The sequence below is a fragment of the Vanellus vanellus genome (genome assembly GCF_965231255.1).
Source record: "Vanellus vanellus genome assembly, chromosome: 2".
In the NCBI taxonomy this organism is placed as follows: domain Eukaryota; kingdom Metazoa; phylum Chordata; class Aves; order Charadriiformes; family Charadriidae; genus Vanellus; species Vanellus vanellus.
The window spans coordinates 66,287,341-66,298,738 of NC_138906.1; the positions used below are offsets into that span (position 1 = coordinate 66,287,341).

Sequence of the window (11,398 nt, forward strand, 5' to 3'; positions counted from 1 at the left end):
CAACCATGCTGGGACAGATTCACAATTAGATTGTGATCAGTTGCCCAGCAAACACTGATAAGCTTAAAATCAGAGGAGGAACAATGTTGGCCGCCTGCAAGCAAGGTGCCAGTTTTATTACCCTAAGTTTACTGCCCTTCCTAATTAAAATCCCAAACAATCCTACCACTGCCTATATCTGTAGACCTCCTGTAAGTGTGATGCAAAGTGACTTGGTGTGACTGGGAACAGGCACAAGGCAGGTGGTGCAGGCTGTTTGCACCAAGTACAAATGGCATTGTCTGTTCAGCAGTTGGTTTTTTTTCTCCGATTATTTATTTACATTTTTAGAATGACCTTGGGTGGGGAATGACTGCTTACTCAACCCCATTTCCATGCTCGCACTCACACATAGGGACTCTCTTTGGAAGGTCTATAGGATTGTAGACCTATTTTATGCTCTCAGCCACGTGACATGAGTTACAAAAAGGCTTGTGTTTCTGTAGTGCGATAGGGCAGTATCAACTGATGCTCTTGGCCACCCTTTCCATATGGGGAGAGAGTGGGCTGCAGCATTTGGCTTGCAATATCATTGTGTGCTTGTGTCCAAAATACAAATTGTGCTAGCTCCCTGCCTGAATGTTTGAGAAATGAACATTAAGTCCTACCCTGCTGCATGGGCCTGACTGCATTTGATGAGCTGGAGTCAGTGCTGGCAAAAACGTAATTGCTCATAATTATGACAAATCATGCGCAATGCTCATACTGTGAACTACAAAGCTTTTGTCCATTATCGCTTATCCATCTGCTTAAAAAGCTCTCCTGTTAAAGTGCATGAAGCTCAGAAGCAGCCTTCAGGATCTGGTTGTTCATGTTTTGTTGAGGGCACTGAAAAAAAAATTTGGTCTGTTTGAAGAACTTGCTTATATTCCCTAGAGTTTCTCTTGATATGGGGGAGCAGGAGCTGGACTGCAAGACAGGGGATGGCTCAGCAGCACAGCAAGATGAAAGCAAGGATGGCTATTAAAAGGAAGTCTGAGCATTGCTCTTGATCTGTGTCCTTGATAAAAATCCCTAGTGATGTTCATCCTTCCAGTAACAGCTGCAGGCATGTCATTTCCCATCTTTCTGTATTACTGGACAATCTTTCTGGGTTTTTTTTTTGGTTTTGCATTTTCTGCAATAAGAAATGGTTTCTTGTATCTATCAGAAGTGTTTGTTTCAGCAGATGCTAAAAAAGTGTGCATGCATGAGAGAGCAGTCTATGTGTTCTTTCACCTTGCATGAGCACGAAATGGCTCACACAAGTAATTGCTGGGATGAATTGCCTTTGTTTTCTATGCACTGTGTTACTTTGGTTTATGCTGTCAGCACGTGGCAGTCATGTATACAGAGCATTGCTGAGTCAAATATCCTAGATGGGTATTTTAAAATCTTGGATACCTTCATAGCCACAAGCATTTGGAGCTGTCATTACTGAGATAAGAGTGCTGCAGTTTGTGTGGGTTAGAGAATTTGATCCTCCCAAGTACAGTGCTGCATGTCTTGGCTAGGCACGCTGTCTGCCCTCGTTAAGGGGAGTCCCAACCCACTGTTGAGTGTAAACCCTCACTGAAGCAGGTGGGATCCTCTGGCATGGCAGGTCTAATCACAAGCCAAGTTCTTCTCAATAAATACTCTTCCCTTCTTTTCTGTCTTTTAGTGTCAAGATGGTGCTGATGTGGACCAGCGGAGACACATTCAAGACTGTTTACTTCATCTTGAATCAGGCCCCTTTCCAGTTCTCCATCTGTGGACTCCTGCAAGTTTTTGTGGACATCGCTATCCTGTTGCAGGTTTACTTGTACAGCTACTACCCTCAGAAGCCCGTGTCCCACACTGCACACCCAGCCAGCACCAAGGCCCTGTGAGGCACTGAGCTGGACAGGTTGCAGGTCAATGGCGCTGCGGAGTCAGCCATGGCAGCTCGTCTTCCGCTTGTAAATACTCCTGTGTTGCTGAGTTGAAAGGAGAAATGAGAACAAGGATTGAAAATCTGGCTGCACTTCCAGCTTGGGAGGTTTTATTTTAAATAACTTGCTCTCTCTGTTTTCAGACTTGGCTGTACAGAACTGTTTCTTGGTGGGGGGAGGGGCACTTTATTTTTGCATATGTACCTATGAGCCTTATAAATTCACAAATGTTTGTATATTTAATCACAAGGGCTGGATGGTTTGTGTTTTTAATGCTATTTAAAAATGTTACACCACAGAAATTATAGGATATTTTGTCTGAAGCTTTTACCTATTTATATAATATAAAGTCGGTATATTGGCAGGAAGTTGGTGGCATATGCTAGCATTCAGTATCTCCACGGTGTAGGAAGAAGTATTGAGGAGCAAACGCAGGAGCTTTCTCTTTTCTTTAAGAAGGGTGTCTGGTGAGCAGAGAAGGTGAGGGCAGGAGGCCCTGCAAAGAGGTGAGCAGCCAGAAATGAACCAGTCATACATGGTGTAAAGCATCAATGTGCTAAAGAGTGAATGGCAGGTGTTCACCCCTGCTGGGGGATTAATGTGGCAGGCAGACACATCAAGAAGATGATGAAGGGGGTCTGAGTATGGACAATGCTGGAGCCATGTTTAGAGCAGGCACAGCCAGTCAGGTGGTCAGCCAAAAGGAGGAGCTAACAGGAGACTGCACCTAACTTAGGTAGTCCTGCTTTGAAACAGTGAGGGGGCAGCACTTCTTCTGCACCTGTGCACAGGACAAGGCTGGGCTGTAGGACATCTTTTACAGACCAAAGGGCCAGCAGATACGTGTTGTCAGTATTGCCAGGCAAGTATTTCTAGATGGCAATAGAGCCACAAAGGTAGAAGCAACTCCACTTCCATTGCCTCAGAAGGGGAAGTGAAAAAGTTTGAGACAGAGAAAAAGCCATATCCTATGGAGTAGGACTAGCATCTGACAGCTTGATTTGTTGAGGCTGAGATTCATGTTCATGTTGTTTAATGCCAAACAAGAACCGGTTTATGTTTTGGGGTGTTTCTTGCATTGATCCAACAAGGAAGGAGTCTATGTTTCCCTTTTTCTGTTGCTTAAGATCTTGTAGGCTCTTAGAAGAATCAGCAGCCTGTACTTACAGAGAGGGACTGAGAAGGCTGAAAGAGTGGAGAGTTTATTTATAAATGTAGATGTTGTCTATAATGGCTGTTTGCCAACATAGGTCACCATGCCCTTTCTGACAACTGCACCGTGTCTAGCAGCTGCAGGTGGTGTGGACCCACAGCAGGCTGTGACCAAGCCCCTGGGCTTCTGCCAGTTGCTGTCATGAAACCACCCTGGTTGGTATGAGGCAACCATAGCAAGACACTTAGTCCCAGGAACAGCTGATTTCTTCTTCATGAGGCTTCCTCCCTGCTGCTGGGTGAATCCTATCTGACCACAGGCAAGGTGTTAAGAGCTGGGACAGATTTTTGAGAATCATTTTTTCTCCAAGATCAGCCCAAGAGCTTATGTTTTCTTACTGGTGGCAGCAAGTCTGAGGTTTAATAACTTCAGTGTGTAAATCAGATACTTCCACTACCCTGTTCTATTTGGGATTTAAGTCTGGACTGTCTTCACTGGTGGCAAACTGTCTTCTGGAGGGGAACCGTCAGCAGGCTGCAGCAGTGATTGCGTGATGCTCAGTTGGAAATGTCTGTCGTAAGACAGGGAAGAGTGGGCGGTCCCTGTGCTGCTTTATAGACTTGTGCCCCTCTCACTCCCCAGGTAGTCCCAGGCTGACATCAGGGCTCCCACTGCACATGCCGTTTGGTTTTGAAGCTGACATGTTGGTGGCAGAGGGCTGAGGCCCAAACTTGTGGGTAGAAGTCCTGCCTTGGGTCCAAGCTGTCCTGCCCTTTGGTGCGGCACTGCTGGAGGTGGTAGGAAGGGCATCCTCAGGAAGTCTCTCTGGCCCCAGTAGATCCAGTTGGATCTATGTGAGTAAAGCAGAGCTGAGGAGAGCTGCTGTTTCCGAGGGCTGGGCACAGAATGCTCTGCCCGGGCACTGACTCCATGCTCTTTGTTCGATACCATACTCTTTTAGGCCTGAAGTGACCTTACAAAGATGATGTACCTGGCACGGCAGACTATGAATGTTTTGTTCCCCTCTTTTCACCAATGTTCTGGTTGTTTTACAGGAACATCTGGGCTTTTGTCTTTTTTAATTGAAAACTTACTTAACAATTGGCTTCTCCGGTATGCTGCTTTAATGAGGATTGTATTTCTACTGTATGCAAACAAACACTTTCTTGTGTGTTTTAATGGTCTGAAGTTTGTTTTTTTTTAAATAACTTGTAATGATAAGATTTTTGTATATGGTGGGTCTTTTTCTAATATTCTATGAAACGGGGATATAAGAAATAAATGGCTCTTAAGAAATATACTTCTGTATGTTATAGCTTCATCTGGGAGGGCACACTTTTGGCCACCTCTTTGGCTTTGGACTACAGGTATTACTGATGATAAAACAACTGTTGTTTTTTCCTTTTGGGACTCTTTCCTGGTCAGATTCTTGAGTCTGCCATCAGTACCCAAAGCAGCAAGCTCTGCAGACCAGTCTCATTCACACCAGAGCTTCAAATGCTGGGAGAGAAGCCAGTGAAACCATGTCTTGAGTCTGTATGCGGCATTTAGCAAGGTAGGACTCTTGGCCAGGAACTCTTGAACTTCATCTTGCAAGATACTTTAGGGACAAAATGTTACAGAATTTTGTTTTTGTTCTTTAATTGTCAGGAGTTATCTGTATCAGTGATCACCTCAGAGAATTAGAAATCAATTACTTTAAATACATCTCTTTGAATGTATAGCACATTTCATGGAGTTTTACTCTGTCAGTTGCAATTTTTTTTTTAAATAAAATTGCCTATTATATATAAATTGTAGTGTTGCTTTGTTTTGTTCAGGTGTAAGATGTGTGCTTCTTGACTCTTATATAACTCAGAGTGTTGTCTGCAGGAATAATTAGCATGCTTTTTCCTCCTGATGGGTGGGTAAGCACAAGGCATAAATAGTCCTGAGGTCACGATGCATGACAGGAATTCTGGATTTCTGTCCCCTGCTCTTCTGTATGTCCTGGGATAAACTTACACTCATGACTGCTCAACTCTTTTATCCTTGTGATGCTCGCAGTAAAACCAAATTACTAGCAGATTATTATGTAGCTTTAAAAAAACCCTGTACTGTGCAACCTGCATAATGAGGTCAAAGACAGGACACAGCTGAGAGACCATGGTCTTCGCAGCCTCTGCATGGAAGATGAGGAAACTGAGTGTGTCATCTCATGGGCAACTGCTGTGCCAAGAGGAATTTTGACCTCCCTCCCTGTTGATTCAGGACCTGAAAACAAGCCAAGACAGTCAGGACCAGCCTTGTGGCCGATGTGTGGTTCCTGGGCCCTGCTGGGCTGCTGTTGCAGGCCATTCGGCTGCTCCAGCGTGGGGAGATGGTTTGCTGTTGCTGCGTGCAGTGGCTGTGGAAGCTGGAGAAGGGGAGTCAGTGAGGAGAGAGGGATAGGGGCACAGGAGAGAGTTGGGAAGGGCAGAAGGAGAGAGGTGGGAGAGACTGAGCTTACTCAAATAAGGGGCTGAAGGGAGGGGAGAAATGGAAGAAAACCAAGAAAACCATTCTCTCTCCTGGAGTGGAGAGAATGAAAGAAAACCAAGACCTGGACGGGGAATGGCAGGTAAGAGTGAAATGGGGGTAAAGGAAGAGGAAAACACGGGTGGGGAGTAAAACCTGCCTGCTCTGTTACAGTCTGCAGGCAGTAGAGGGCAATGGCCTAAGCAGTTCCCACAACAGCTGAGCCTGCTTGTTACCCATAATGGTTGCACCATCTGTCCCAAACAGGACCAGTGTTACTGGCTGCTGCTCTGGCACACACTGAGGGGAAGCTAATGGGGAAGCTACCCCTGGATGAAGGGATAGACTGTACCATCAGCAAGTTTGCTGATGACACAAAACCGGGAGGAGTGGCTGACATGCCAGAAGGCTGTGCTGCCATACAGCGTGACCTGGACAGGCTGGAGAGTTGGGCGGAGAGTAACCTTATGAAATTCAACAAGGGCAGGTGTAGGGTACTGCACCTGGGGAGGAATAACCCCATGCATCTGTACAGGTTGGGGGCTGACCTGCTGGAGAGCAGCTCTGTGGAAAGGGACCTGGGAGTCCTGGTGGACAACAGGATCACAGAATCACAGAATTATCAGAGTTGGAAGGGACCTCTAGAGATCATCTAGTCCAACTCCCCTGCTATAGCAGGATTGTCTAGAGCACATTACTCAGGACTGCATCCAGGCGGGTCTTGAAAATCTCCAGAGAAGGGGACTCCACAACATCCCTGGGCAGCCTGTGCCAGTGCTCTGTCACCCTCACCGTAAAGAACTGTTTCCGTGTATTTGAACGGAACTTCCTGTGTTCTAACTTGTGCCCATTGCCCCTTGTCCTGTTACTTGGAACCATTGAAAAGAGCCTGGCTCCATCCTCCTTCAACCCACCCTTTAGATACTTGTACGCCATAATAAGGTCTCCCCTCAGCCTTCTCTTCTCCAGGCTAAAGAGTCCCAGCTCTCTCAGCCTTTCCTCATAAGGCAGATGCTCCAGTCCCTTAATCATCTTAGTTGCCCTATGATGATTGTGAGTCAGCAATGTGCCCTTGTGGCCAAGAACGCCAATGGCATCCGGGGGTGCATCAAGTAGAGTGTGGCCAGCAGGTCAAGGGAGGTCATCCTTCCCCTCTACTCTGCCCTGGTGAGACCACATCTGGAGTATTATGTTCTGGGCTCCCCAGTTCAAGGACAGGAAACTGCTGGAGAGGGTCCAGCAAAGGGCTACAAATATTATTAGGGGGTCGGAGCATCTTTCTTACGAGGAAAGGCTGAGGGACTTGGGTCTCTTTAGTCTAGAGAAAAGAAGACTGAGGGGGGATCTTATCAATACTTATAAATACTTAAAGGGAGGATGCTGGGGGATGGGAACAGTCTTTTTTCAGTGGTGCCCAGTGATAGAACAAGAGGTAACGGGAACAAACTTGAATACAGGAAGTTCCATCGGAGCATGAGGAGGAACTTCTTTACTTTGAGGTTGGCAGAGCACTGGAATGGGCTGCCCAGAGAGGTTGTGGAGTCTCCCACTCTGGAGACATTCAAAACATGCCTGGACGCTGTCCTGTGCAACCTGTTCTAGGTGACCCTGCTCTGGCAGGAGCATTGGTCTAGATGATCTCCAGAGGTCCCTTCCAACCCTGACTATTCTGTGATTCTGTGGTGGGACTGGCCCTAAATGAAACAACAGGGAGCCCTTTCAGTAAACGGGAGGTCTCACAGCCACCTCTGGAGGCTGCAGCAGCCAGGACAGCAGCAGGGCCCTTGTCCTGGTGCAGTGCTGGTCCTGGCCTCAGGGCAAAGCTGTCCCTCAGCTGTGCAGGGCAGGCAGTGCCATAGAGACAAATGTCACGGTTCGATGTTTGGGTACATGTGTTAGTAGTTAGATGCAATTAAAACATTTTAAGACAAGAGGCAAAGCTCAAATTCGGCACTGGGTAGTAAAGCAAAAGTTGGCCCACAGATGCTGTTTGTAAAATTTATTTGTGATCCTTAGCTTAGGCTTGCGTGCCAAGAAGGCTTCAAGGACCTGACTGACAGCTGTAGCTTTGTTGGTGGCTTTCTGTAACAGAAAGAAGACATTAATGTGTAAGTCAACAATATGCCAATAAATAAACATGCTGCCTGGATACCTGTGCCAACAGCAGTAAATGAGAGGCATGGACTAGAACAAAATGTGAGGTGCACCCTGGAGCAGGGGCGGATCTCCCTGTAAACAGCCTTGTAAAGCAGCCAGGTCCCAAGCGGACATCAGAATCTGGAAATGCCCGGACAGCACACACAGGCAGACACAGGACTTCAGACCCCGATCCTGCCCCTTATGCGTCCCAGTTTACAGGGATTTCGCTCTTGCAGGTGCTGGCTTAGCTGTGCTGGGAGACTAAGGTGCTTTGCTCAGCCTCAAATGGGCCAGAAGAACCATGCTGGATTGCTCTACCCATCAGCCCCTCCATCTGCCTCTTTCCTCTTCCACCCCAAGGAATGGGGCCCCAGGGCTCCATACTCTTCTAAGGCTGTAGCTTGTAGGCGCCAAGCCCTGTGAGAGCCAAGGATACTTTGGCCCCATGAAGCATCTGCTGTGAGGCTGCCATAGACTGTGCCTGTTCTGGCCTCATCCGTGTGAGACAGCAACCACTGTCATGTTTTTCTTATGATTAGTGCTTTTTCTTAATTGAGGTTGCTATGAGGTAGGAGATGGCTGTGCACATGTACCGTATGAGCGGAAGGAGTTGTGTTTGACTTTGCACCATTCCCTCTTAACTACCGGTTACTGCATCCTTAGCTCTCAGACATAGTTATGGTTTTCAGATGATCGTTGCTGCCAACTGCCAGAATTTGTATGCCCAGGCCCACGCGTGCTGCCACTGAGATGGCTGTGTAGAAGAGGTGTCTTTGCTCACATGGCATTGTGAGTCTCTGTCCCATAGGAGAGAAGAATTTTTTTTTCCTTGGGGCAAAACCAACTACCTGCTGGCACCAACATGCATGCAGACAGCAGTGTAGCATTTATTATAGTTAGAGATAAATGGCCTTAAATCATGTGTGTGCTGTGTCAAAGAAAAAACAACAACCATACACAACAAAACCAACACTTCTCCAGTGACTGATCAAAAGTAATAAGCATCACCCGTAACAACAGCTACTCTGGGTGAAACTCACTCTCCTCTGGGTATCTTTTATGTCTGGCAATGCGTGCATTGCAACTTTATACAGCTTCCAAAAATAATTTGTTTAAAAGGTTCCTGGTTTATATTTGTTTCCTCATCTGTCATCTCAATAGATAAAATGAAACTTTATTAAAAGGCAGGCCTTGACTAACAGACATAATGAGTGGGTTTTGTCACTTTATTAAAACTCTGTGCGTGCTAGAATTAATTATGTGCCTTTTTGAAAAATATAAAGAACTCACTATTATAGGACAATAGGAACTTGATGGAGCACAGCAATAATATGGTGTGTGTCATCAGTCTGTTTTCCTACACAGCTGCTGGGCTGCAGCTAGCTGTCCCGGTGCTGTTTTTTTCATGCTACGGCACCAAAAGCGGCATTCATTCATGCTTATTTGCTAGCACTGCAAGCGTGAAACTCTTCATTCTGCAAGGACGTCTACTCCAACACAGCTTTTTTATGAGTAAGCCAATGCTGCTGATCATTTGTGGGCCTCACCACCTTGAGGACACATACTGTGCACCCTTCCATGCACGGTCACTGCATTCACACCAGAGATGTAGCGCTAAACAGCACCTGGTGTGCGCGAACCAAAGTACCCTGAAAGGTGAACTTGTGGGTTCACCTGGTGAATCTGTTGGGTCCCACCTGAAGACTGAGCACCTGAATGCCACTGCTGCCCCTGAGCACCATGCCACACTTTGCCGCCACACGCTGCTTGCTTTGCATTTAGCCGGCTGCAAAGCTGTATCCCTGATGCCAAACCTTAATAAGCCTTAATGCAAGAAATGTCTGCATCAGGATTAAAAAAATAATAAAATTAAAATCTCTCATGAGTCACAGCAACCTAGTGCTGGTATTCCTTTGCCAGGAGTCTGAGTCAGCCCAGGCACTATCCACCAGCCCCTGGCTCTCCTTGCCTGGCACAAGGAGCGGATGCGCTCCCGGTGGTGGTGGGCTGTGAATGACGGGCAGAGCGGTGGCACACGCAGCTGCATTCGGTTCGCTTGTAGTTCAATACAGCTGGGGCTTTGGAGACCCAGATGCAGCTTGCAGGGTAGGGGTGCTCGGTTTTGCTGCCTCCATCTCTTGCAGCACTCACCAGCGAGCTGTGTGTGTAACACACCTGCTGCTCCGAGCTGTGTATCCTGCCCCAGTGCCCTCGCTGCACTCCTTGGCACTGTCTGGCCTGGCTATGGCTGCAAAGGAGCAGGATCAGGGCTGCTGTGGGCCAGAGAGGGCCAGTGGCATGGGACCCTGGCTGGAGCACCCACATGCACAGCTTCACCATCAGCATGGCGAAACACTGCCTTCCCCCCTGCACCCAAATCATCAGAGGCAAGCATTCAGCAACAAAGCTTCTAGTTTTTATTAAAATAAAGTGTAACTTTTTCTTTTCCCTTGCTCCATTTCCATAAGGAATGGCTTAATATGGGGGTTTGCTAATATAGGATTGGTGTTACAACAACAACCCCAAACCAGACAAATCCCATCTTCGATGCATCATCTTTTGTTCCCTTTCCGGCAGGAGGAGAACATGGAGGGTGACACTGCATGGCTTTAATACAAATGGGGTCATAGGTAGAAGTGGCAGTTGTACTCCATTTCCCTCCATCCCCCGAGCGTATCCTACCTGTAGGAGCACTGAAAGACCCACACAACGCTCTGACTTCGACCAGCTACACAGGTCCTGCAGGGAGGGGGCTGGAGAGCTCACGGGGATGGCATCATAAACAAACACGCTGACACCACCATATGATTCGTTTTCCCTTTAAATTGACTTAAATCTCTTGAGAATTAGGAAGAAGAGCCAGAACGATAATTCTAATTTTTAGATGACAGGATTGCCTTTTTCTTAGTAGGAAAAGAAAAAAAAAAAAAAGAGACTGCTCTTAATGTAGAGCACAGCTGCCTATGCTGCTGCAGCTCAGGCCAGAGCCCACTGAAGGCATCTCATTGACTTCACCAGGTTCGGACTACTCCTCTTTGCACGTGACTGCAGTCAATGCAGCCACCACCGCTGAGGAAGAGTATGCAGAGCTGGGAGTCACTGCTGGTTAAACATCATGCTCCCCTTCTTGGGCTGCATGTCGTTCAGGTTTAGCTGTCTGTTAAACACATATTTTTGATACATGAGAGATGGAAATAGTTAACAGAAAGTGGAGAAATGGCGTGATTTGTAAAGATATTTGTTATATTCAACTGTTAGCAAAGGAAAAAAACCAAGTTAACATTCAGTACCATAGTCAGGAAGATTGTCTATGTATATGTCTGTCATGGGGCTAAGATACAAAGCTTAGGGTGGTAAATACACATATTTACTAAATAATGCATACTGCGCTAGCGCACAAGTCAAAGCTGGCAGCTGGCAGCCCAGGCTGTGCTGCCTGATCTGTAAAACAGACAAAACCAAGCCCCTGGGAAAGCGGGAGTGACGTTTCTGCCCTTCTCTTGCCTTCACACCTTGGCTTGTCTGAGGTTTGTGTTCCTTGGCAGAGCCGCTGAAACAAACTCCCCGTGCGTGGGGCGCTGCAGCACAGGGAGCCCCCTCGTGCAGCCCCTCTCACCCGGAGTATCACTGAGCAGGGAGGAGGTGGCACGCTGGCTGCTCCGCCGAATGGCACCCCAGC

The 11,398-nt window shown here is 47.1% G+C and overlaps 1 protein-coding gene across 3 annotated transcripts in view; it reads left to right on the forward strand.

Moving 5' to 3' along the window:
* The window catches only part of SLC66A2 (solute carrier family 66 member 2), a 70,687-nt gene extending 68,364 nt beyond the window's left edge, over nucleotides 1–2,323 (forward strand). For all 3 annotated transcript variants that reach the window (XM_082479566.1, XM_082479565.1, XM_082479567.1), the window contains one exon: nucleotides 1,682–2,323. In XM_082479566.1, the coding sequence (XP_082335692.1) occupies nucleotides 1,682–1,889 (208 nt within the window). In that variant the 3' untranslated portion in view covers nucleotides 1,890–2,323. The remainder of the gene's footprint in view (nucleotides 1–1,681) is intronic.
* Nucleotides 2,324–11,398: the final 9,075 nt, after the last annotated feature.